The sequence below is a fragment of the Paramisgurnus dabryanus genome, chromosome 15 (assembly GCF_030506205.2).
Source record: "Paramisgurnus dabryanus chromosome 15, PD_genome_1.1, whole genome shotgun sequence".
NCBI classification, from domain to species: Eukaryota; Metazoa; Chordata; class Actinopteri; order Cypriniformes; family Cobitidae; genus Paramisgurnus; species Paramisgurnus dabryanus.
The window spans coordinates 211888-237178 of record NC_133351.1 but is presented as its reverse complement, the minus strand read 5'-3'; the positions used below and the strand labels follow the sequence as shown (position 1 = coordinate 237178).

At 45.1% G+C, this 25291-nt stretch overlaps 1 protein-coding gene across 3 annotated transcripts in view; it reads left to right on the top strand.

Moving 5' to 3' along the window:
• Positions 1 to 25291, top strand: part of LOC135733675 (inactive dipeptidyl peptidase 10-like) — an 84031-nt gene that overhangs the window by 52094 nt on the left and 6646 nt on the right. For all 3 annotated transcript variants that reach the window (XM_065252482.2, XM_065252478.2, XM_065252483.1), the window contains exons 21-25: positions 13663 to 13717; positions 13840 to 13939; positions 14121 to 14179; positions 14255 to 14327; positions 14823 to 14896. In XM_065252482.2, coding sequence (XP_065108554.1) covers positions 13663 to 13717; positions 13840 to 13939; positions 14121 to 14179; positions 14255 to 14327; positions 14823 to 14896 — 361 coding nt within the window. The remainder of the gene's footprint in view (positions 1 to 13662; positions 13718 to 13839; positions 13940 to 14120; positions 14180 to 14254; positions 14328 to 14822; positions 14897 to 25291) is intronic.

Below are 25291 nucleotides of genomic sequence, written 5' to 3'. Positions count from 1 at the left end.
GAAAGCTGTCCTCAATGTCTTGGGTGAGCAGTGTCAGCTGGCCAACCGTTGACCGACCGCGCCGGAAGCCGGCTTGTTCCTGTGGGAGTTGAGGGTCCACTATTGGCTCTATACGATTATAGATCAGCCTCTCCATGATTTTGAATGGGACGCAGAGCAGTGAGATGGGTCGGTAGGATTTGGGGTCTTCAGCAGGCTTGTTTGGTTTTGGAATGGCTATGACAGCAGCGCGGCGCCATATCCTCGGGAGCTTGGACCTCCGAAGGCATGCCGAGTAGAATGAGCAGAGCCATACAGATGTTCTTACTCTCTGGTGGATGTAATCATGGCCTGGTGCTTTCCCTTGTTTGGTCTTACTCAAGGCAGTCTGGAGTTCAGCTGTTGTGAATTCCCCTGACAAGTTGGCGTCCACACTAGCTGCTCTACACAGGGAAGTCACCTGGTGTGAGGTTGTGCGGGCAAGGTTCTTATCGGCATCAGGAAAACAGCTGTACTTAAGGAGCTGGGATGCGATGGCATTTGGTGTTATTGGGCACCAGGAGGTCAATGGTGTTCTACCTGTCATCTGATTTACTGCCGCCACGCCTTATGGCTGAAGTGGGTGAAGTAAGTTGACTGAACTACTTTTGTCCACCTTGACCTTCGGGTGGCATCTAGCTTCTGCAGAACAACTTCCTCCCTGGAACTTGCCTGCTGATGGACATGCAGGAGGTGGCTACATTCTCCATCCCAGCCCGGGATGTAGTTTGTGTTAAAGCCACGGGGGATGGTTTTCCTTGCTGCCCCAAGGAGTACTCTACAGTAGGCTGCATACCCAGCGTCCACAACGGCATTGTCTGGTTCTGGGTGACCAGGATGATGTCTTTTCTGTCTCCTCAGTGAATAACTGCCAGTTTGCCTTACGAAAGTTCCATCTCCTGACGGGTTTCCCAGCAACTGGCTGCACCAGGGATGGGACCTTTATGATGGAAGGTCGGTGGTGTGAGCGGGGGAACCTATCAAGGACACATCTCTCTGGCTTTTGAGCCGTGTGCCACACAGCGAAAGCCAAGTCCGGGTTGGTGTAAGTGTTCCAGCGTGCTGAAAAGAAGCTTGGAGGTTCTTTGGGGTCAAACAGCAACAACGCATTGGCACTGGAGGCCCATTGGCTTAATATCTCTCCATTTGGTGTAGTATGACTGTAACCCCAGTCTATGTGTTGGCAGTTAACCCTCTGGGGTCTAAGGGGTTTTTAGGGCACTGGGGAAGTTTTGACATGCACTGACATTTGTGCTTTTTTCAGTTGCTTAAAAACATATTAATGGCAAAAGTCTCATAACACTGTGTTCATCACAAACTGGGCTACAATATCATATAATCAACATGTATGTAGATGTTTGTATTTTTGAGAGAAAAATGTTTATGCGTGGTTTTTGAAAAAGCAAAATTTTTAAGTTACTGATATAACTCCACAAAACTCTAAACATGTTTTCCCAAGACTTTCCAAGCAGGATCTAGTAGTCTAGAGTTTTTTCTTCAAAATGATGTGAAAATCATATGGCCTACTCATTCACATAAAGCAAGATATTGATTTACAATTTCTAAGACACTTTTGCTTGGGAAAGGCTGTATGCGTGGAGGCGGGAAAGCTCCTGAATAATCAGTGATTGACAGCTTTGGAACAAAAGAATTGAATAATGAGCCACATAATGAGCCTTGTGGGGATGTTCAACAGGACTGTAACTTTCTCTGTAGTAAAACCATGATAAGGTTTACTTTTCAATATAATGTAAATACACACACACACACATTCTGGTTTCCATGTTTTGTGGGGACATTCCATAGACGTAATGCATTTTATACTGTACAAACTGTATATTCTATTCCCCTTACCTACCCCATTCCCTAACCCCGGGTTGGTACACCGCCCTTCGGATCATAACTGGTTGTCTGAAATCTACCCCTGTTTACCATCTGCCAATACTAGCGGGAATTGCCCCAGCCAGCCTCCGACGAGAGGCTGCTACCCTCGCTCTTGCAAGGAAAGCCCAAAGATACAACTGGCATATCCTGCACAATACCACCACAACAGCATTGCCACCTCATAGACTGAAGTCCCGCCACCCGTACAACAAGGCGGCACAAGATCTGCTCAGGTCTATCCCTGAGGACCTGTCCGCAAAGGCATGGCTCGCGGCAGTCTGGAAGCAGGAGTGGGAGTCAGCAGGGCCCTCACGAATCCACCGTTACATCTTTGACCCTGGAGGCGGTCTTGAAGGAGAGGATCTCCCACGCTGGCAAATGACTCTGCTAAACCGCCTGCGAACTGGGGTTGGATGCTATAAAGCATCGATGAGGAAGTGGGGCCTGGAGGACAGAGCAGTGTGTGAGTGCGGGGAGCCAGAGCAGACCGCTGAGCACATAATCACCATCTGTCCATTGTATAAACCACCCTCGGAGGCCGGCCTCTTCGATGTGGGACCTGAGATGAGAACGTGGGTGAGTTCTACTGAGCTGGACATTTGATGAGGACACACGAAAGAAGAAGAATGTGAAAAATTAGGTATTCAGATTTCGCCTGTTTTGTGATGTAGGCAGCAAGGCCAATTAAAATATTACTGCCCCTTAATCTGCACTATCCAACCATGGCAATGCCATTTAGTGCAGAGAGAAAGAGAGAGAAAATGATTGACAGCACAATTGAGTTTCAATTTCAACACACCACCATCACTGAGATCAGTGTTTGCATTTCATCAGCTCATTTGCATATTAAAGGACACACCCAAAGACAGCACAAAATGGGAATTGTAACATGTTATAATAAATTATCTATGGGCTATTTTGAGCTAAAATTTCACATAAGCATTCTGGGGACACCAATTATTTATTTTACATCCCAGCAAAAAAATCCCATTTAAAATATCCAGAATATCCTAATATTAAATATTAACACTACAAGATATGAAACACTGTTACACGTGTACTAAACTCGCTTTTATTATCCAAAAGCAAACCATATAACAAATGTAAAATGTTACCTTTCTATAAATAAAAATATTACAACACGCAGAACAGCAACATACTACAGTCGTATAGGGTAGACTGGGTTTAAGAAAGAATATGCTGTTTGTTATTAAAATGCATCCAAATGCTACTTCTTCTGCGACTCTTCATCATCCTGTTTTCTGACCAGAAATGTAAAAAGCTTACAAGTGTTACATTGAGGAGTGTACTTTTTATGTGCATGCACCAAATGGGGGCAGCAGAATCTCATCATAAGTCAAAAACTGTTCTCAGACAGGAGTCGACTCGGCTATGGTCTTAAGATGTCACTATTTCCCTTTTATAAGTAGATGGTGCTGGAATGCACTTAATAATGGTTTTACACTGCTGTTCATTATAATATTGAAAATTCTTTATGTTATGTAAAACGTCTCAGTTACGTATGTAACCACAGTTCCCAGACGGAGAGAATAAGACGTTGTGTCGATGACGACAGTATGGGGTGCGCTCTTGAGAGCCAATCTAGTCTGACTTGGGTGTAAAACGCCAATGAAATTGCAATGATATTACGTGAATGGTATTTGCATACCAGTCTCAGCCCACACATACGTGTCTAAAAGGAGACGAGTTACGTCCATTCATTCGCTTGTGTCTGAGGAGCTCGATGAGGCTCAGCAGAATGAGTAGTGTTGTGGCACGGAGGACACAACATCTCGTTCCCTCCATCAGGGAACGTCTCGGTTACGTATGTAACCCTCGTTCCCTGAAGGAAGGGAACGGAGACATCACGTCGTGACCGACGAATTGGGAACCGCTCCGCGGGTGACCTATCTACTTCGAGAAACTATGAAAACGCCAATGAACTTGGCATGCAGGTATTTGCATAATGCCGGCGCCGCCCCGCCATGTGCGTATATAAGCCGCAGGTGCACAATACCAAATTAGCTATATTATTGCTGAGAAGCCGAGCAACAGTGCCCGGCCTGAAAACAGCAATGGAACAGCAAACTGTGGCGACGGGACGTGACGTCTCCGTTCCCTAGCTCCAACCGCCTACCGTATAATGGCGTAAGTTGGGCGCGTCCGGGGGTCCCGTACGGCCCCCGAGCGCCCGACGGGCCCCAGACTTTGCGCCCTGGTTCGGCAGAGGCCCCCACCCGTCATACCCGAGCGGCTGCTCCCTGGGAGCTAGGCGAAAAAATGTTGACCCTTGCAAAGAAATCTCTCGTGTGCTCTGTCAGCCTAAACCCTCCAGACCCTTTTGAATGGCAAAAAATTTCTAAAATTTAATTTTTGCATAAGAGGCAAAAAACCATACTTAGGAACGACGCAGAGGGCCGAAACTTCAGGGGCCAGTTCGGGGGCCCCTCAGGTGCCATCGACCCAAATCTGGAGGCTCCTGCGACCTTCGACCTTAAGAGAAACGCTGCGTCCTGTAACAGCCTAAGAAAATAGGCTGTTGCTGGCTTTTGGGGCCGATCGAGCGCTTAACGGGGCCCGGGGCCGTACGTCCGCCGCTTATTCGACAGTAGACGGGAGTGTGGGGGATGGGTAGGTGGTCAGGGGGATGAAATAGGACGTCTGCGGACCGAGGAAGACTCCGGTGAGGCTAGGGGGTCAGGGGGACGAATAGGCGCTCCCTGGACGAGATGAAGAAAATTAAGCGGTCAGGGGGATGAATAGGCTTTCCGCGGGATGAGGAAGACTCCGGCGAGGCTAAGGGGTCAGGGGGACGAATAGGCGCTCCCTGGACGAGATGAAGAAACTAAGCGGTCAGGGGGACGAATAGGCTTTCCGTGGGATGAGGAAGACTCCGGTGAGGCTAGGGGGTCAGGGGGACGAATAGGCGCTCCCTGGACGAGATGAAGAAAAATAAGCGGTCCAGGGGGACGAATAGGCTTTCCGCGGGATGAGGAAGACTCCGGTGAGGCTAGGGGGTCAGGGGGGCGAATAGGCGCTCCCTGGACGAGATGAAGAAAAATAAGCGGTCAGGGGGACGAATAGGCTTTCCGCGGGATGAGGAAGACTCCGGTGAGGCTAGGGGGTCAGGGGGAGGAATAGGCGCTCCCTGGACGAGATGAAGAAACTAAGCGGTCAGGGGGACGAATAGGCTTTCCGTGGGATGAGGAAGACTCCGGTGAGGCTAGGGGGTCAGGGGGACGAATAGGCGCTCCCTGGACGAGATGAAGAAAAATAAGCGGTCAGGGGGACGAATAGGCTTTCCGCGGGATGAGGAAGACTCCGGTGAGGCTAGGGGGTCAGGGGGGCGAATAGGCGCTCCCTGGACGAGATGAAGAAAAATAAGCGGTCAGGGGGACGAATAGGCTTTCCGCGGGATGAGGAAGACTCCGGTGAGGCTAGGGGGTCAGGGGGAGGAATAGGCGCTCCCTGGACGAGATGAAGAAACTAAGCTGTCAGGGGGATGAATAGGCTCTCCGCAGGATGAGGAAGACTCCGGTGAGGCTAGGGGGTCAGGGGGAGGAATAGGCGCTCCCTGGACGAGATGAAGAAACTAAGCTGTCAGGGGGATGAATAGGCTCTCCGCAGGATGAGGAAGACTCTGGTGAGGCTAGGGGGTCAGGGGGAGGAATAGGCGCTCCCTGGACGAGATGAAGAAAACTAAGCGGTCAGGGGGACGAATAGGCTTCCCGCGGGCCCCATGTAACGTATGGTAGGCGCCCAGGTGGATGGATAGGCTTGCCGCGGGACTACCCCGAATGACGAGGGCTCCCCTAGAGGTGTCCATACAGGGCCTATGCTGGAAAACGGCACCTAAACCACCGAAAGGGCCGAAAGACCCGGTCATAGCTTATTTGAGCGGTCCATGGAGGTACACGAAAGGTCTACGAGCCCTCCGAGTGACTAGTGGTACGATGGCAATCTATAAGAATAGGCTCAACTCCCACGAAAATGCTAGTTTCCCTTACCAAAATAGAGGCTCCAAGCCGACACACGAGCCGACCCTCGGTGTTCTTAACTAGTTAACAGAAAGAACCCGAGTGGAAACCGGCTCGACACGAACACTATAGAATCTTTGTGAACGTATTAGGTGTCGCCCAGCCTGCAGCTCTACAAATATCCGTTAGCGAGGAACCGCGCCAATGCCCAAGACGATGCCACACTGCGTGTAGAGTGGGCCCGTAAATTAAATGGACAAGGCACGTCTTGCTTTTGATATGCAAGGGCTAGAGTATCCACAATCCAATGGGACATCCTCTGCTTGGTGACAGCTTTCCCTTTCTGCTGACCACCGAAACAAATAAAGAGCTGGTCTTAGGTCCTAAAGCTTTGCGTCCTGTCTATATACACACGTAGTGCACGACAAAGCCATGGCTGGGTCTGCCTCCTCCAAAGGCAGCGCTTGCAGGTTCACCACCTGATCTCTGAAAGGAGTGGTGGGAACTTTGGGCACGAAGCCAGGCCGGGGTCTCAGTGCTGACCCACTGTCCTACCGTTTACGGGTGAATGGTGAGCTGATATCGCAGCGATATCGACCTTAATAGTGGATGGTGACAGCCTATTCTCCAAACGACGCTGGAGATACAAAAGCACAACACTAATCGGGCATTCTCGGGGGTTCTCACGTTGGGAAGAACACCAGTCGACAAACAGGTTCCATTTAAGCCTGCCTCGTAGACCGCGCTCGCGCTGCAGCAATAGTGTTAGATACCTCTTGCGGTAAATCACTCAAATCCTCCGTGCCCCGTCCAGAGACCACACATGGAGGTTCCACAGGTCGGGGCGCGGGTGCCATAATGTGCCCTCTTGTTGAGAAAGAGGGTCCTTCCTCAGGGGAATCTTCCAAGGAGGGGCTGTCGCGAGGAGAGAGAGTTCTGGAAACCAACTCCTGGTTGTCCAATACGGTGCCACCAACAGCACGCTCTCCTCGTCCTCCCGGATCTTGCATAGGGTTTGCGCAATGAGGCTCACCGGAGGGAACGCGTATTTGCGCATGTTTCGCGGCCAGCTGTGTGCCAATGCATCCACGCCGAGCGAGTCGTTGGCTAGTGAATAGAATAGGCGACAATGGATCGTCTCTGGGGAAGCAAACAGATCTATCTGCGCTTTCCCGAAACGTCTCCAAATCTGCTGAACCGCTATGGGGTGGAGTCGCCATTCGTCGGGACGCGCAGCCCGAGAGAGCGCATCCGCCTCTACATTGAGAGTGCCCGGAATGTAAATGGCACGAAGAGACCTCAAATTCTTCTGACTCCAAGTGAGGAGGTGACTGGCGAGATGCGACAGGTGACGCGAGCGTAAACCGCCTTGACGATTGATGTACGCAACGGTCGCAGTATTGTCTGTGCGAACTAATACATCTTTGCCCCGTAACTCGTTGCTGAAACGGAGGAGCGCAAGATATACAGCCCACATTTCTCGGCAATTTATGTGCCAATGCAGCTGGGGTGCCGTCCAGACCCCCGAAGCCGCTAGCTTATCGTACGTGGCCCCCCACCCCGTGTCCAAAGCATCTGTGCATACTATTGCATGCCTGGAGACCTGTCTCAGAGGCACACCGGGTCGGAGAAACGCACGGTCTGACCACGGAGTGAAAGTGCGACGACACGCAGGTGTAATGGTAACACGGTGAATGCAGTGTTTTCCCAGTTGACCCGAAGACCCAAACGAGCGAGGTGTTCTAGAGTTAAATCTCTGTGATCGCACAGCGTCTGACGTGTTTGAGCTATTATGAGCCAATCGTCTAGATACGCGAGAATGCGCACACCTTTCTCTCTCAGGGGTTTTAAAGCCCCCTCCACTACTTTGGTGAATACACGGGGCGACAGAGAGAGCCCGAATGGGAGGACTTTGTACTGGTATGCTCGCCCCTCGAACGCAAAGCGGAGAAACGGCCTGTGCCGGGGGAGAATCGATACGTGGAAGTACGCGTCCTTCAGGTCGATGGATGCGAACCAATCGTTTGGACGAATGCATGGAAATATGCGCTTGGGCGTCAGCATCTTGAACGGCATTCTGTGAAGTGCACGGTTCAGTGAACGCAGGTCCAGGATCGGTCACAAGCCGCCGCTTTACAATAAAGTAAGGGCTGTAAAACCCCGACCTCATCTCAGCTGGAGGGACCGGCTCGATCGCATCCTTCGCCAATAGGACAGCGATCTCCGCACGGAGGACGTGCGCATCGGCAGCTCTCACCGCAGTGAAACGAACGCCGGAGAATTTAGGGGGACGCCGGGCAAATTGGATCGCATAGCCGAGACGAATCGTGCGTAAAAGCCAACGCGACGGGCTGGGAAGCTGTTCCCACGCCCCCAGACACCGTGCGAGAGGGACTAAAGGCACGATCAGTGTACCCGTGGCGGGCGCAACGGAGGTGATCGCTGGTGTGTGCGTATTGGCCGCACCGACAGCAGTGTTGTGTATGATAACACTCACCTGAGTCCGCTGCTGGGTGGGTGAGTAAGGGAGGCTCTGCTGAAGACACCTCACGCCACTCGATGCACCCTCTGGCGAAGGGGGAGGAACATGATGGGTTATGAGCCCGTGATTGTCCCCTCTCCCCTGAGAAGTTGGAGAGTGCGGTGGGGTTATGAGCCTGTGCATTGCTCTCGTACTCCTCTGATGAGTCAGAGAACGATGGGGGGTTATGAGCCCGCTCGTGTCTCCGGCGCTCATCTGAAGACCTAGAGATGGAAGTGGAATACGCTCTTTCTGTGATTGTGTGGGTGCCGACTGAAAAGCCTGCGGAACAGAAAAATGAAACAAAGGATTCCCCAACCGGCCCTCCTCCGGTGGGGGGAATGGTGCCTTCACCATCTCCCGAAGAGCGATCCCCTCCATCTCTAGGTCGCCCGTCTCAGGGCCGCTTCGATCTTCTCTTTCCACCCTTCGGAGTGGGCTGAGCGGGCGGGGCAGGCTGCTGACGACCGGTTCCTCGCTTCTTAGAAGAGCCCCGGGGAGGAACGGGGGCGGCCGCCGCAGGACGCCCTCGGCGAGGAGCAGGCTGAGGTGCCAACGTGGAAGGGACAGGCGCAGGACGCTACCGAAGTGGCATGATTTGAGCTATGGTCTCAGTCAGTTTCTTGGCCGCGGAGAATTGCTGCGCAAACTCCACGACCGTCTCGCCAAACAGGCCGTTCTGGGAAACCGGAGCATTCAGGAGCCGGGTCTTTTCAGCATCCTTCATGTCCGCCAGACACAGCCAGAGATGGCGTTCTTGGACTACCAGGGTAGACATCGCACGCCTGACTGCCCGTGCGGTGACCTTGGTCGCACGAAGCGCCAGATCAGTAGCCGCAGGTAGTTCAGAGAACTCCGCCGAGTCGTGACCTCCCGCGTGCAGGTCCCTCAGAGCCTTAGCCTGGTGAACCTGCAGCAATGCCATGGCATGCAGGCCTGAAGCTGCCTCCCCACAGGCTTTGTAAGCAGCACCGGACAGCGCCGAAGACTGCTTACAGGCCCGTGAGGGGAGAGTAGGCTGGTCCTGCCAGGAGGAAGTGACACCGGCCGGACACAACTGCATCGCGACCGGCCGCTCCACTGACGGGATACCAGTATACCCCCTGGCATCTCCACCCTCGAGAGAGGTGAGAGGTGAAGGCTGAAACGGCCAGTTCCGGGCGGAAAACGGGGTTTTCCACGACCGCGTCAGCTCTTCATGCACCTCGGGGAAGAAAGGCACCGGGGGCGAGAACTGAGAAGCCCTGGCACCCCCGTAGTACCAATTATCGAGGCGGGACGGTTCGGGTGGGGGAGGTTCAGTCCACTCCAAGCCGACCGCCGCCTGAGCGAGCATGGCTGCCATCTCGGGGTCGAACGCAGGTCCCGCAACCCTACCCGAAGGCGGGAGCGGGTCTGGATCGACGTCCGAGGCTGACAACCCTCCCTCCGACGTTACGGTGGACATCGTGTCCGGTGGAGGCTCAACGGAGCGCGAGGACACCGTAGAACACGGGCCGCTCGTCTCCATCGGGACCTTTGCTGGCAACGGATCAGGGCGCTGGGAGCTGCTGGACGAACCAGCAGACCGACCCAGCACCGTTATACGGAGGTCATCCTTTGCAAGCCTGGAGACTGCGCTCTTAGCAGCACCAGGCTTGGAAGGCGGGGGCCGCTGCCGGAGGAACGACACCCGTCTCCGCAAATCCGCCATAGTCATACCCTCGCAGACGGAGCATGAACTATCACGCAACGCTGCCTCTGCGTGCTGGAGCCCCAGACACGAAAGACAAACGCTTGTGGCCATCCCGGGGGGCGATGAACACACCGCATCCAGAAATGGAGCACGGACGGAAATCCATCTTTAAAAAGATGACCCCGACCGTGACACGAATGAGTGGCTGTCTTAAAAAAGACACAAAGCTCAAACGTGCTGCTCTTTTAGGGAAATCACTCTTTTATGCGAGCTGGTGAAACACACAGGGAGAGGCAACGCACTCACTCGAACTCAAGTCCTAAATTAAAGAGACAGAGAGAGAGAGAGAAAGGGTGGAGAAAACACTGCGAGCCTCCGCTGAGGTGTCTTTGCCCAACCAACTTCAGCAAGCTGAGATCTTTTTTCCTCTAAGAACAGGATCTACGAAGATCAGTTAACAGCTTCTCGAGAGCAGATGTCTGCCGGCTTCGAAGCAATAAAAGCTAATTTGGTATTGTGCACCTGCGGCTTATATACGCACCTGGCGGGGCGGCACTGGCATTATGCAAATACCTGCATGCCAAGTTCATTGGCGTTTTCATAGTTTCTCGAAGTAGATAGGTCACCCGCGGAGCGGTTCCCAATTCGTCGGTCACGACGTGACGTCGTAGTGACCGACTGAAAGGGAACCGTGGTTACATACGTAAAAGACATGGTCCCTTTCTGTCGTTCACTTGATGTTGTGTCGATGATGGCAGTATGGGGTCCCTATGTAAAACGCCACAACTCCGTCTCATGTCTTGACCTCAAAAAGCAATCATAGGCAAGTGCAACTGTACTGTTGCTAAATGACATCAAAACCTTCCAGTAAAGTGCAAGGTGGTCCTCATCCGAGGAGGAGGAACAGATCCTCACCGGTAACACCAGTGGGGTGTTTTAAAGCAGATAACATTGACTATCGCCGAGTTGTGACATGCGACGTGAACATAGGCCACCATAGTTATTTATGTTTGCCACTGTTGCTGTGCTGTCTGATGCCATGTGCCCCAAGAGCCTCTGAAGAGCTTGAGCAGGACCACTTTGCTAGGTCTGACAGATTTCAGACATGTCAACATTGACTGAGCGCGTTCGTCTGTGAGACGCGCTATCATAGACAGCGAGTCCAACCTGATACCGATAAAAGAGATGCTTTGCACAGGGGAGAGCTTGCTCTTTTCCCAGTTGACCCGAAGACCCAGACAGTCTAGATGTTGTAACACCAGCTCCCTGTGGGTGCACACCAATTCCCGTGAGTGAGCTAGAAACAACCAGTCGTTGAGATAATTGAGGATGAGAATCCCCTGCTGCCTGAGGGGCGTCTGTCAACTTGTATTGCATCGCTGAGATGGATCGTACATGCCAACCAACTCGACAGGCTGGGTAGCGGTAGCCATGCTGCCAAACCCGTGTGAGAGGTACAAGGGGAACAATCTGTTTCATAGTACTGCGGGGGTTCGTAGCTATCCCCGCCATCGCTCGTCTTACCTGTGAAAATGTCGTTGGAGGAGACAGGCATACTCGTCGACAGTCGGGCTCCCGCCGGTCGTCCGGTGCCTGAGAGAGAAGAAAACATAGCCCATGGAGAAAAATGGAAATTACTCTTTTATCGACCATGTGGGCGTTGAGCCCCCATAGGGACCCAACTGAAAAAAATTAAGGAAAGGGATCCATCTCGTAAAGGCCCGAGAATGATAAAAATGGCTCATGAGGCCAGGCCCGCTGGTGGAGATTTCCTCTCTGGAATGGGACTGTCATGGCTGCTCAGGAACCAAAAGGGTCCTTCACAGTCACTTAACAACCTATCTTCCTGCGGGTAGATCTTCTCGGGGGCCGGCTAACTCCGTAGATTGAAGGCGAGGCCAGCACCACTGGAAGCAGAGACTGCCAAGGACCAGATGACAGACGGGACTGCAACAGTGAAAACGGTTGGGTCACGCTGAGGGGGAAACATGTTTAACAGTCTCCATTTCCTTCCTTACTGTGTAGAACAAGAGCAGAATCCTGCACAGTATACCAAACAGCCTTATTCGCGAGATGGGTATGACAAGAAAGCAAACCTTCTCCACATTTCCCATCTGTGCAAGTAAAGCCAGAGATGTATCTCTTGGACCACAGAAGTGGACATCGCTCGAGAGGGCGTGCTGTCACGTTCATCACCGAAAGGCGAGGTCAATGACAGCGCGAAGTTTCTGCCACATCACTGAGTCTGACTACCCTCGTGCAGATGTTTTAAATGCCCATGGCTTGCAGGGCGGAGGCAGCTTACCCGTAGACAGGCAAGCATTCAACACGGGTGCCGAAAAACTTGCAGGCTTTGGAAGGGAGACTTGGTCGGTGCCATCAGATTGCAACAGTATGCAGCCACGAATGCACTGCAACAGCATGCTCATCTGGGTTCGCCGACATATCCCTTAGCTGCCACGCCATCGAGGGAGGTGAGGGCTACCCAACTCACAACCCTGAATGGCACCGAACGGTGACTTCTGAGATTATTACATTCTCCATGCAGTTCAGAAGGGAACGGGTAGTTGGGCTGGCACCCAAAACCATTCATTAAGTTGACAAAAACAGTGCATGCACTGCAGCCTAATATTCTCAGCTGCCCAAACACACATGGCTGTTATCTGAGTGCTGGGTTCACCCAGGGCTCAACCGCTGAAAAATGGGAGCTCCACAGGCTCATACACCACTTCAGACAGCAGAAAATTGCCCTCTGATGCTGCAACAGATAACTCATCCTCTGCTGTGCTCAGAACAGTGGCAGTGAATTCACCCAAAGATGAAAACTCCTTTATCATTCGCACTGCTCACCAGATTGACAGAGGCTGATTTAACAGCTTAACCGCCAGCGTGGTAAGCAGACGTGGCCGATTGTGACCGCAACGTTTTAAATAGACACACTCTTGCAAATGGACGTTTATTCTGTGCGGAAATTGCTCTTTTAGATAATGCTTTGACAATCTGCTGAAGCGCCCAGGGGATGTTTCAAGACGTATCTGCTGCTACACCATCACGGCAACAGTAAACTTCATATTTACTCGAAAAGAAATCAGACCAGCGAGCTCTGAAGAACAAGAGCGAATTAATGGACGCATCTTGCCTCCTTTTATACACGTAAGTGTGGGCTGAGACTGGTATGCAAATACCTTTCGCACAATTTCATTGCCGTTTTACACACAAGTCAGACCAGATTGGATCTCAAATGCACACCCCATACTGTCGTTATCGACACAACGTCGAGTTAACATGAGAAAGGCCATTTCCATTTAAGATTGAAAGGCGTAGGGTTACGGTTAGTTTAATATGATACCTGCCATTAATCATAAGTGTCTCATAGGAATGTATATATTGTTTTATTAGATTAAAATGTATTTAAGAGGACACTAAATTTTGGAACAAAACCACATATTCTATTCTGTACTATAGAATTTAGATTTAATAATAATCCAATTTTCTGTGATTTATTTCCATGTAAACTGCTTTGAAACAATGAAATATTTTAAAAAGTGCTTTAAAATTAAAATTTGACTTAACTTGCTTTGTTTCAGGTACCTACTGAAACTGCCCTACATTGACCGATCCAGGATAGGTGTGTTTGGTCGGGTAAGATGCGGTTTAAAAATGGTCTGATCCCTCACACAGTTTGACTTTGGATCATAAAAAACGTCAGATCACGTTCCGATGGTGTAGTCATCATTGTTGCTGCTGTTGTGTGCTTTTTGCAGGATTTTGGGGGAAATGTTGCACTTATGCTTATTAAATCTACCGAGAATGTGTTTCACTGTGCGGCGGCAATGTCACCTGTCACAGACTGGACTTTGTATGGTAAGTACCATCAGTGCTGTATGTCTGACTCCACACAGATGCTTCTAATGTAAATAGAATTGTATCTAAGAGTGAAACAGATCAATAAGTCTTTCTCTCTCTCTCTCTCTCTCTCTCTCTCTCTCTCTCTCTCTCTCTCTCTCTCTCTCTCTCTCTCTCTCTCTCTCTCTCTCTCTCTTAGCTTCTGCATTCTCTGAGCGCTATCTGGGATCTCCTCTTCAGGAGGACAGCAGATATCAGGTAGGTGCTGGTCAGATGTTTCTGAATTCAAACTCTTCTGGCTTGTGTTTAAGGTGACACACAGTTGTTTTGTAGTTTTCCAGTGTGCTGCAAAATCCACAGGGCTTTAGAGATCAAACGCTGATGTTGCTGCATGCTACTGCAGATGGTAAGTGCTATCAGTATATTTGTGGGGAGTAACATGTGTGTTTGGGGAACAGCTTTGAAGCGAAATAACTGTGACCTCCATTTTGGAAACATTTGGGTGTCTCTTATCCAGAGAAATTAACAAATGATATATATTTTAGTCACTGTAGTCATTATAGTTAGCTAAATATATTAAAATATATTAAAATTTTCTGTAGTGCATGTGTGTAAAGTCAAAGTGCACATTTGTGGCAGAATGCCTTGGTCAATGACTCTTCATAATGTCCTGTAGCATTTACTGTATTAATTGAGTGTTGAATCAGTTTACAGTTTAGAAGACACTAGATGGCTTAATAGAGAAAATGTCTTGATGGTGCATTATTACCATTATTTTCTTGCATAACATGGCCAGTCAGTCTCAAATATTAAATGTGTGCAAAGTGCTATCAAAGCTTTAGAGATGAAAGCAAAGTTATATGAGTATGAATTTCTTAACAAATTGTTGTGTTTATTTCAGCAAACATTCACTTTCAGCACACGGCTGAGCTTATTAGGAACCTTGTGAAGGTTGGAGCTAACTACACTCTACAGGTACTGAAAACAACTACAATTACAATCTGTCTTTACCCTCTACTACAGGGGTGTCAAACTCATTTTAGGCTGAGGGCCGGATGGTAAATAACGCCATGAAGTGCGGGCCGGATAATTTTTTTAAACCTTAGTGTGCTGATAATTGTGTTAAAATGAACTAAACAAACCAATTAATTAGTTTGTTTAGCAAGAAAACCAGAGAAACACACAGCTCTGTGAAAACTAAATTTCATAAGGTCACACTCATACTGTACATACTATACACACAATTTACATCTGTACAAAATCCACTGGCCTTATAGGTTGAAAAGCTTTAATTTAACTTATTTTGCATTAATGCCAAAATTATTTATAAACCATTCACTTTTCTTTGGAATAGATTTGTAATGAGAACAGTCATTTAGAAAATGAAAATGCTAGATGGGGCAGTGGCCCAAACCAAAAATGGCACTATGGGGGGTGGTACTATTATTATGGTTTTAAATATTATATAAATATTATGTGTTATATTACTAGCATCAACTTAAACAAGTGATAATAATGGGAAATATAATAAGAATTAAAGTGTGACAATCTGCTAAATATTCAATAAGATTTACCTGCTGGCTTGATGGATCTTTGAATCCATGTTTGTAATGTTGAACTGCCTTTAGCAGCCTCCCTTTCCGTTCTCTGTCGTTATTTTGTGAGGGCAAGGCATTGGTGTTTTTTAATTTTTTGTCTACAAAGTGTGCCAACAACAGCAAATTTAGTGTTTATATTAACTTAGATCTGATCGGGAACATTAAATCGATTAGACAAGCATTGTAACGTTAATAAGAATGTGGATTTTGTTGTTGTTGTTTGCTTGCTAAGTTGTTAGCACTTTTAGAACACTGACATCAAATCATTACCGGAAGAAATACATAAACATACTTACAAATTACTAATTCTGCGGTTTAACAACTGATATAATGTAATGAATCTACCTGTTAATGCAACGAACTTTGGAAACTGTTGTCTTCGCTCTCCAGGCAGAGAGTGGACACAGAGATGCTGCGGAGCGGGCGGGAAAACACGAAGTGGATTACCAGAATCAGTGGATCTTTAGCGGAGCGGTAACAATAAAACGGCAAGATTTTTGGGCACCGTGTTAAGTCTATGTTCCGCGTTTTGCTGCTTTCCGCAAGTCTTTCATATTAAAAACGAACTAGACACCCGCCTTAAATGTTTTTTAAAATATGTATTTAATATTTAATAATACTGTATAAATCATCACGCGGGCCGGATTGGACACCTTTGCGGGCCGTATCCGGCCCGCGGGCCGCATGTTTGACACCCCTGCTCTACTAGCTATGTGTAGTAGGCATAGTTTTTCTTGTTGTATCTTTATTCACAGTTGAATGCAGTTCAATTTAACCGGCTAAACCTTAGTGGCCATTTACACAACAATGTTTTTAACCAAAACCAGGGATGTTGTATTACGATCTGGCTATGTTTTTGGGGGTTCCGAAAACACAAACTTTTAAAGATGGATTTTAAAGTGCATATTCTTTAAAACCATGTCTTGTCGTCTATAAAGATGCATTTCTCTGGTGAGTTAGGGTTAGGCACATGTTAATTCAGTTCCGAAAATTTTATCGCTTTTTGTAATAAAAAATTACCTCAACATACGTCTACACAAAAGTTATATATGCTTTTGCCAGTGGTGGGCCGTGAAGGCCTAAGCACTATCTGAATCACTGATTTATATGAATGTGTATTAAATAAATCCCATAATAGTCTATTATCTTCATCTCATAGCTTTTCTCTCGGCTTCCAGTAGTGTATATTTATGATAAAGCATTTATCCAATCTTATTAATTGATGTCAGTGTTTTCGTGTCATTTGATTGGATTGACGCCCAGCAGTTTCAAACATACCGGAAAAAGTTCCCGCCAACATTCTGTGATGTTCTCAGACTGTGATGTATGACATGACTGATTTTGAAGTGAAACATTCCGTTGAAATCCTTAATTTCCTTCAACATAAAAATCTGGATGTGACAGACTATAAGACTGACATGTTTGGCGGTGATTATTTCCGTGTCCACTGCTTCGGTCGAACGGACATTCTCAGCCCTACAAGGAATTAAAACTTTTATGCCAGAAATACTACTGGACAGTCTCGACTTTCAGGATTAGTCTCCAAAGTGATAGAAAATGACTTCATATTGTACAACAGAGTGATTGAACTCTTCTTGAGGAAAGAAAGGAAGATGGATTTTTTTTACAAAAAATCCACAGGATAATTTGGTGAGTTTAATGCATTTTATTTAGTAAGCAAATAATATTTGTAAAATGTTAATTATGTGAATATCACTTTTTAATAGTAAACCTTCACTGAAAAACTAAAAATTTTCTGTCAAAAAAGTTTGTTATACCCTTTGATTCTTCAAAACCAGTTTTGTGATTTCTTTAACAAAAATAAAGAGCTTGATTTCATTTAAAATAAAACAGATTTCTGTATAATATTCTGTAAATATTTTTTAATAAAGTAAAATTCGACTGTTATTCCTTGAGGTGTAAGAAGCAGCAACAAGTTCAGATGCCAGAAAGCAAACCTGAGGTAAAATACAAAAGAACCATCTTGCTGACATTATTGTATCTAACAGGATAGCACACTCATTGCAGGGAACTGAACAAAACTTAATAAATTATTCCGCCACTTTGGTAGGAAAATAGTATTCCGAAGTCCTAACACTCGATGAGCATAGTATTATAATTTTTTTGAAATAAAACAACCAAGTTTTTTCTATTTTATTTTATTGTTGTGTTTATATAAAACTTAATAAAGATATGTATATCAGTTATTGTAATTGTGGTGATAATGTTAAATGTAATCTTTTCATTAAGGCTGTTCGATTCCAGATTTTTTGGAATCGATTCTGATTCTGATTCCCGTTTCCAAGAATCGATTCCTCACTGTTATTTACGAGTCTGAGTTGCCTGGTTCACCTGATTCACCTGAGTCGTCTGGTTCACCTGATTCACCTGAGTCGTCTGTTTCACCTGATTCACCTGAGTTGTCTGATTCACCTGATTCACCGTCAAGTCATGTTCCAGTTGGAGGGTCTAAAGCACCTCCATTTCCACCCTGGTCAGCGGAAGCTTCCCCAAGTTTTTTTTGGGGGGGTAGTACCCGGACACAGGAGGGAGGCAGAGGACACCGAGGAGGAGGCCGAGGTGTACCCAGATGCCAGCCTGCCTCACGACCCTGGTCCATTCCTGCCCCATGACCAAGTTCCACGTCTGCCTCATGACCCAGTTCCACGTTTGCCTCATGGCCCAGTTCCACGTCTGCCCCATGATCCAGTCCCACGTCTACCCCATGATCCAGTCCCACGTCTGCCCCATGATCCAGTCTCACGTCTGCCCCATGATCCAGTCCCACGCTTGCCCCATGATCCAGTCCCAAGTCTGCCCCATGATCCAGGCCCACGTCTGCCCCATGTATCCAGTTCCACGTCTGCCCCATGAACCAGGTCTAAGCCTGCCCCAGGACCCAGGTCCAAGCCTGTCCCTTGACCCTGGACCATGCCTGTCCCTTGACCCTGGACCATGCCTGTCCATTGACCTTGGACCACGCCTGTCCCTTGACCCTGGACCATCCTGGCCACACGCCCACCCACCCACCCACCCACCTTTGGACTTTGTTTAATGTGTGTTGGGCTCCAGGAGTCGCCCTTTAGAGGGGGGGGTTCTGTAAGGTTTTGTTCTGTGTTATCTTGTGTTGTGTTTTGTTATTAGGACTTTTATTTTGATATCCTGTTCTGTTATGGCTTTTATTTTGTAATCTGGTCATATCTCACTTCACTTCCCACTTCCTGTTTGTTTTGTATAAAGCCACTTCCTGTTCATCATATCACGGCTGATTATTACCTTTGTATGTCCAGCCTGTTTGTTAACCTGTTTACCTGTGCCCTGTTTTCTTTCTGCCTGTTTTTGACCCGTGCCTGTTCATCTGGATGTTGTTTTGTCTTTGGATTACGATTCGGATTGCCCCTATTTGGATGTGTTTGCTGGCCCTTTTGGGATTTATTTAATAAACCTCTTTTGCACATGGATTCATCTCTCCTTCGCTATCTTTAAGCACCCCACGTTACACCAGCAACCGATTCTAAATATTTCATTGGGTCAGTCACACGAATAGATCCATTTATTTAGTCTAAACTTTATTTCTTTAGAGGTAACGTGATTGTGTTGACAAATGAAATTGGCTACAGGCCATGGTTTGTGTTAAAAAAAATCTTCTGAGGTGTTAGGAATTAAGAGTCGATTCCAAAGGAAGGAATCGACTCTTAATTCCTAAACCCTCGGAATCGATTCTTTTTGGAATCGATTTCCAGCCCTACTTTTCATTACGTTATGATAATATTAAATGACGATTAAATGTTTAATAGTATGATAATGTGTGCCAGTAATGTGCTTATGGATTAAAGTTCCCCGCCACACGATGGATTTCCGTCAATTGCAAAATCAATTGTAATCACTTCGCTCCAGATCCATTCCGGATTTTCTGACTGTAGCGTGTTGATCTGAGGTAAAACTTTATTTGAGCTAGCATGGACATACTTTTAATGCAGGAAGGCTCCGATGTAACAGAGATCAATAAAGGTGTAAAAGACAAATGGAGATTCACATGGCTTAGCGAAATGGGGAAGATTGGCAAGCCTTTTAGTTTGTGGGATAAAACAATCAAACCGCCAGATACATGTCTTTGCACTGTATGCCTAGGGGTCCCGTATTTTGTGGATATTTGTGGATTTTGACTGATACACTTATCTAACCATTTGACTGATACAGGTTTGTTAAACTTCATGTGGCCCCACAAGAACCGAGAGGCAGATGACATCAAAATCCCTTGAGAGGGATTCAAGAAAACATACAGAGGAGACTGCTATCGAAATGCTCTTGCGTTACTTTGATGTCATCCGTCTGTCAGTTTCAGCACTGCTGCACGAAGTCGAACCAGCATGGCTGCTGATCACGACACATGATAATGATCACCGACACCTGTCATCCAATCACAGACAACTCCTCAAGTGTAAATTAAATATTAATATAGATATAATACGATTTCATATTTTCTTTTGCATGTTTCTTCTGAAACTACAGACTTTTATAAAACCAATGAGACTAGTACAAACTTTTAATGATTGAATCGTACTAAGAACATGTTTGTATTCCATTCAACAAAGTTTGGTCATGCTAGGCATAATACTTTTTAAGATATGAATGTCCAAACATGGTTTCCAAGATAAGGCCTTTTAGAGTAAACAATCAAGGACAAAAAGACATTGAAAACAATAGAATTAAACAAAAATATTTTACAGGTGGAACCTTAAAGGAATAGTCTACTCATTTTCAATATTAAACTATGTTATTACCTTAACTAAGAATTGTTGATACATCCCTCTATCATCTGTGTGCGTGCACGTAAGGGCTGGAGCGTGCTGCGACACTTCGATAGCATTTAGCTTAGCCCCATTCATTCAATGGTACCACTCAGAGATAAAGTTAGAAGTGACCAAACACATCAACGTTTTTCCTATTTAAGACGAGTAGTTATACGAGCAAGTTTGGTGGTACAAAATAAAACGTAGCGCTTTTCTAAGCGGATTTAAAAGAGGAACTATATTTTATGGCGTAATAGCACTTTTGGGAGTACTTCGACTCACCTGAAAAGTCCGCTCCCCTTCTCACCCTCATAATGGGAGAGGGAGGGTGTTACTGCGCCGAGTCGAAGTACTCCCAAAAGTGCTATTACGCCATAAAATATAGTTCCTCTTTTAAATCCGCTTAGAAACGCGCTACGTTTTATTTTGTACCACCAAACTTGCTCGTATAACTACTCGTCTTAAATAGGAAAAACGTTGATGTGTTTGGTCACTTCTAACTTGATCTCTGATTGGTACCATTGAATGAATGGGGCTAAGCTAAATGCTATCGAAGTGTCGCAGCACGCTCCAGCGCTTACATGCACGCACACAGGGGGAAAATCGGAGTCGGTGCTGCAACAATTTTCCTGGATTTTGTCTGATTTGACATGGAATGACTCGTATGTGAAGTTTTAGCTCAAAATACCATATAGGTAATTGATTATATCTTGTTAAAATTGCCACTTTGTAGGTGTAGGAACAAAAATGTCCTTTTAAATGCAAATGAGCTGATCTCTGCACTAAATGGCAGTGCCGTGGTTGGATAGTGCAGATTAAGAGGTGGAACTGGAAAATTAGTCAATTCGTAGTATGTTTTCTATTTAAATCTCTGTTCTTGGGCCATTTCATTCTTTATGGAAACTATGCACAATTGTTTCGCTATGAAGCAGCCAATTCCCTCTTTGTGCACCCTTCTCACCTTTTTTACCCCTGACCAGTTTGCATGCCTGATTTAACTTTGCTATTAATCTGTTAATGTGTTTTTATTGCCGTGACATCATAATATTGGCATTATGCGATGAATTTATTAAGATAGGACACCACTGAAGGCCTAGGTGTGAAATGCACGGAACGCCACCTCTGGCTTTTGCTATCTTGATTTTTTTACCATATTTTCCGTTCTGTAGAAGAACATGTGTGAAGTACAGGCATTTGATATTATTTTACAAAGTAACATTTCAGTGTTAAATGTGTAGCACAGAGGTCCTGTGTCCCGTATAGACCTTTTGTGTGTTTGCAAACAGAGCCCGACTGGTGTCAGAAAGTGACAGCTCTGCAGTAGCGGTGTAAAGTGTTTCCCCTATGTTTCCCTTTAGTGTAATGTGTCTTACAGCGTTTTCACCACATTACGTTTAATTTTTAGATAAATTAAAAGTGTAAATGGCTTGGCTACTGATATATGTGCATGAATGTAATGTATATGTCTTATTCTTTATTGGTAAATTATAGTGTTGTTTTTGGCAGCCTGTTTTCATTTTAGTTTTAGTCTAGTCTTTGTGTCAAGCTGTCATTTTAGTTTTTATTAGTTTTAGTCACGTCATACTCTTTTTAGTCTAGTCAAGTTTTAGTCGACTAAAATTCTTGCCATTTTAGTCTTATTTTAGTCAGACTTATCCATTACTATTTTAGTCTAGTTTTAGTCGACGAAAACTGATGACATTTTAGTCTAGTTTTAGTCAGTGATATTGTATTTAGTCTCTTTTTAGTAATCCAATTCTATTTAACCCATATAGTATAATGACCTAATAGTATTATAGACAAAACAATATTTTCTTTTAGCCAAACCCATTTCAAACAAAAGTTATATTGTTACCTTATAGACCCAAGAATACATCCATTCCAGACATGGAAGATGCTCTGATTTGAATAGATATTTATTTTACTATCCTCTGAGTGAGTGACTTGACTGTTCGTAAGAGTCTACATAAAAGTCTACATAATCAAAACAAAAGTAGTCTAAACAAACACACACACACACACACACACACACACACACACACACACACACACACACACACACACACACACACACACACACACACACACACACACACACACACACACACACACACAAGGTCAAATGGGTCACACACAACTATAGTATGTGTGAGAATAGAAATATGCTATTGTTAACATTTATTGTATTTTGACAGCAGCACAAACTACAATCATACATATGTAATTATATATTATTATAGTTTATATTTCTGCATCTGTACGTTACCACCAGTGTACCTAATGGACTTTGGCTTAATCTAATGTGACAAAGCTGATCTTAAATGTCAGTATAAATTCAAGCAATTTTGGAGAATTACTAAATGTTTTTCTTGTAAGTAAATTAAAAGTCAGCTTTAAGAAAACAGCAGATGTCTATTAAGAAAAGCAAAGTTGGTATGTATGGTTATGTTCTCAACAGTACAGGTGTTTGATTGATTTAATACTCAAGTATTCAGCGAAGTATGTTTTGTTTATTTAAATAATAAATAAGTGTAGTTATTAAGCATATACAAAACAACGAATGTCTTTAGCATAGCTATATTTACAATGTTTCAAAACGCAACGCAGCACAATGTCATTTAAACAACTGTTACATGATATAAATTTGTACATTGTTATACTGGTGGTGTCAGCAATCAAAGCTATAGATTTTAACAGGCTTGTTGAACTGACCTGAAAGTGATGCACGGGATTTATTTTGGACTTTTCTTTTACATTTGGAGCCAGAATGCTGCATCTTCCCGGTCGGAATCGCCGCGCGGCTACAGCGTTTCTCATGTAGTGGAAGCGTTTTGTGCAGCATTTAGTGGAAATGTGTTTATCTTCAACAGCGACTGCCATGAAGAGTCGTGTCCGTAAAAGGGAGAGGATCTTAGGTGCACGAGCAAGGCTTGTGGACCAACTCCGCTTCACCTCTGTAACCGCCCCCGTTTCTCCGCTTTCCGCGTGTCTCGCGGTTGCCGCGTACACTGTTTGAAATGCCCATTAACGTGCAAATGGAGGCGTATGATATCAAAGCATCGCGAGAGCAGACTGCCCCGCATGCTTTCTACTCACTCTCGCGGTACTTTCATGTTTTGATTGATCTACGCAGCGCCAACAACACACGTGATCACCTGCAGTCAGGTGGTGGGGGCGCGGAGATGCTGAGATGGGTAAAAGACGAAATAACGTTATAACATTTCGTATCGTCTCGTTTTGGTCAACGAAAATGAAGAGACATTTTAGCTTAGTTTTTATTTTGTAAACCACTTTTAGTCTCGTTTTTATTCGTCAACAATATTGCATTATACATTTTATTATAGTCATCGTCACATGACCAGCATTTTCGTTACGTCTCGTCTCGTTTTCGTCACGTGAAAAAGGTTCGTTGACGACTATATTTCGTCATACTTTTCGTTGACGAAAGCAACACTAGTAAATTAATTATTTTTACAGTATGAATTGCTAAAGTTCATATAATATCAATACTATCATGTTCCTTATATTTATAGCCTTCGTGTTTGTTCTAAAACTATTATATTTACATACAAATTAATATGCATAGGCCTGTTTATATATTAATAACGCCTCACATCGTGTGTGCAGGTGTGCTGTATTTATTTATCTAGTATGTAAACATAATAAAAAACAGTAGAGACAAACAGGAAGAAGACAGAGGTTGAGATATATGGTAAAAATATAAGAAATAATAGAAAACGGAAAGGTTATGAAGTATTTAATAAGTGGGATTATACAATAAATTATATTATTGCTTTTTAATATAACCCATTAAAATCTTTAATATTTCTAAATAAATTATAAACGTAACGTGATGAAAACACTATAAGAACACCGGACACCTTCTTTTATTATTTTCTATTCTAATTATTAATAGATTTCCAGATGATTTCATCACTCCAGTCTGTCTGTTTAAGAGCTTGCAACCATAAATGCTTACGTTTATCTTCAAATGGTGTCTTAGACGACGGTATTCTATAAAAATTATATTATATTATAGACAGTGGTGTAGTCTAGATTTTTGTAGTGAGTATACTGTGATTTTTCCCTCTCACCCTTATGCTTACTCGTCCTAGCGCGACACCTCATAAGCACCACCACACTCACATGCATACAGTATAGATATTCATGTAACTAAGAGCATTCTGAAAGTGTACTCATAAACACATAAACTGAATGTGTTATCAACATGTCAGTTTATTATAAGAAAAAAAAAGACTTTAACAGCCAATGGGTTTACAGCTGGGGAAACTGGACTGATTTTTAGACTGGTTTAGTGTTAATCAACATCTAACCCAGGGCCAAAAGTTACTCAACTGTTAATTAAAATTAAATAAACTGTTTACAATCTTCAATCCGTGGCAAACACTTGGATTGAAGGAGAAAAATATCCACTCTTTCAATAGCTATTATCTGACAACTATTGATAACATTACCATGTTTAATTTAATGGTGTAAATGTTTTTAATTACCATAATACACATTTAAGATGACCATGAAGTTACTCTCATTTGCATAGTCATTGATATAAAAGCTTTTTTTGCATATAATATAAGCATTGTTTAAAAATGAAAATAGGCTTTTACTTAATTATTATTACAAGACCATAATGTAGCATATTAGACACCCAAACCAAAGTGAAGAAAATGATCTTTAATTTGCAAGTCTGAACTGAACATCAACGCAGACATGAATTTCCTCACAGAAGTTTAAGATCATATACATCTTGAACGTAGATATATAAATTAACACAGAGAAGGAAAGTTTAACACTGTGAAGCACAAGCAAACATACTGAAAGCTAAAACCATCAGGATATAATTACGGGCTTATTTTATTGTATTTGGAGCCTTACCTCCAGATAAAGTAATAAACTGGACTGATTATTTAAATGTTGTTTACTCACATGTGCGTTGTAAACTCTATGGATTTTATGTTGTG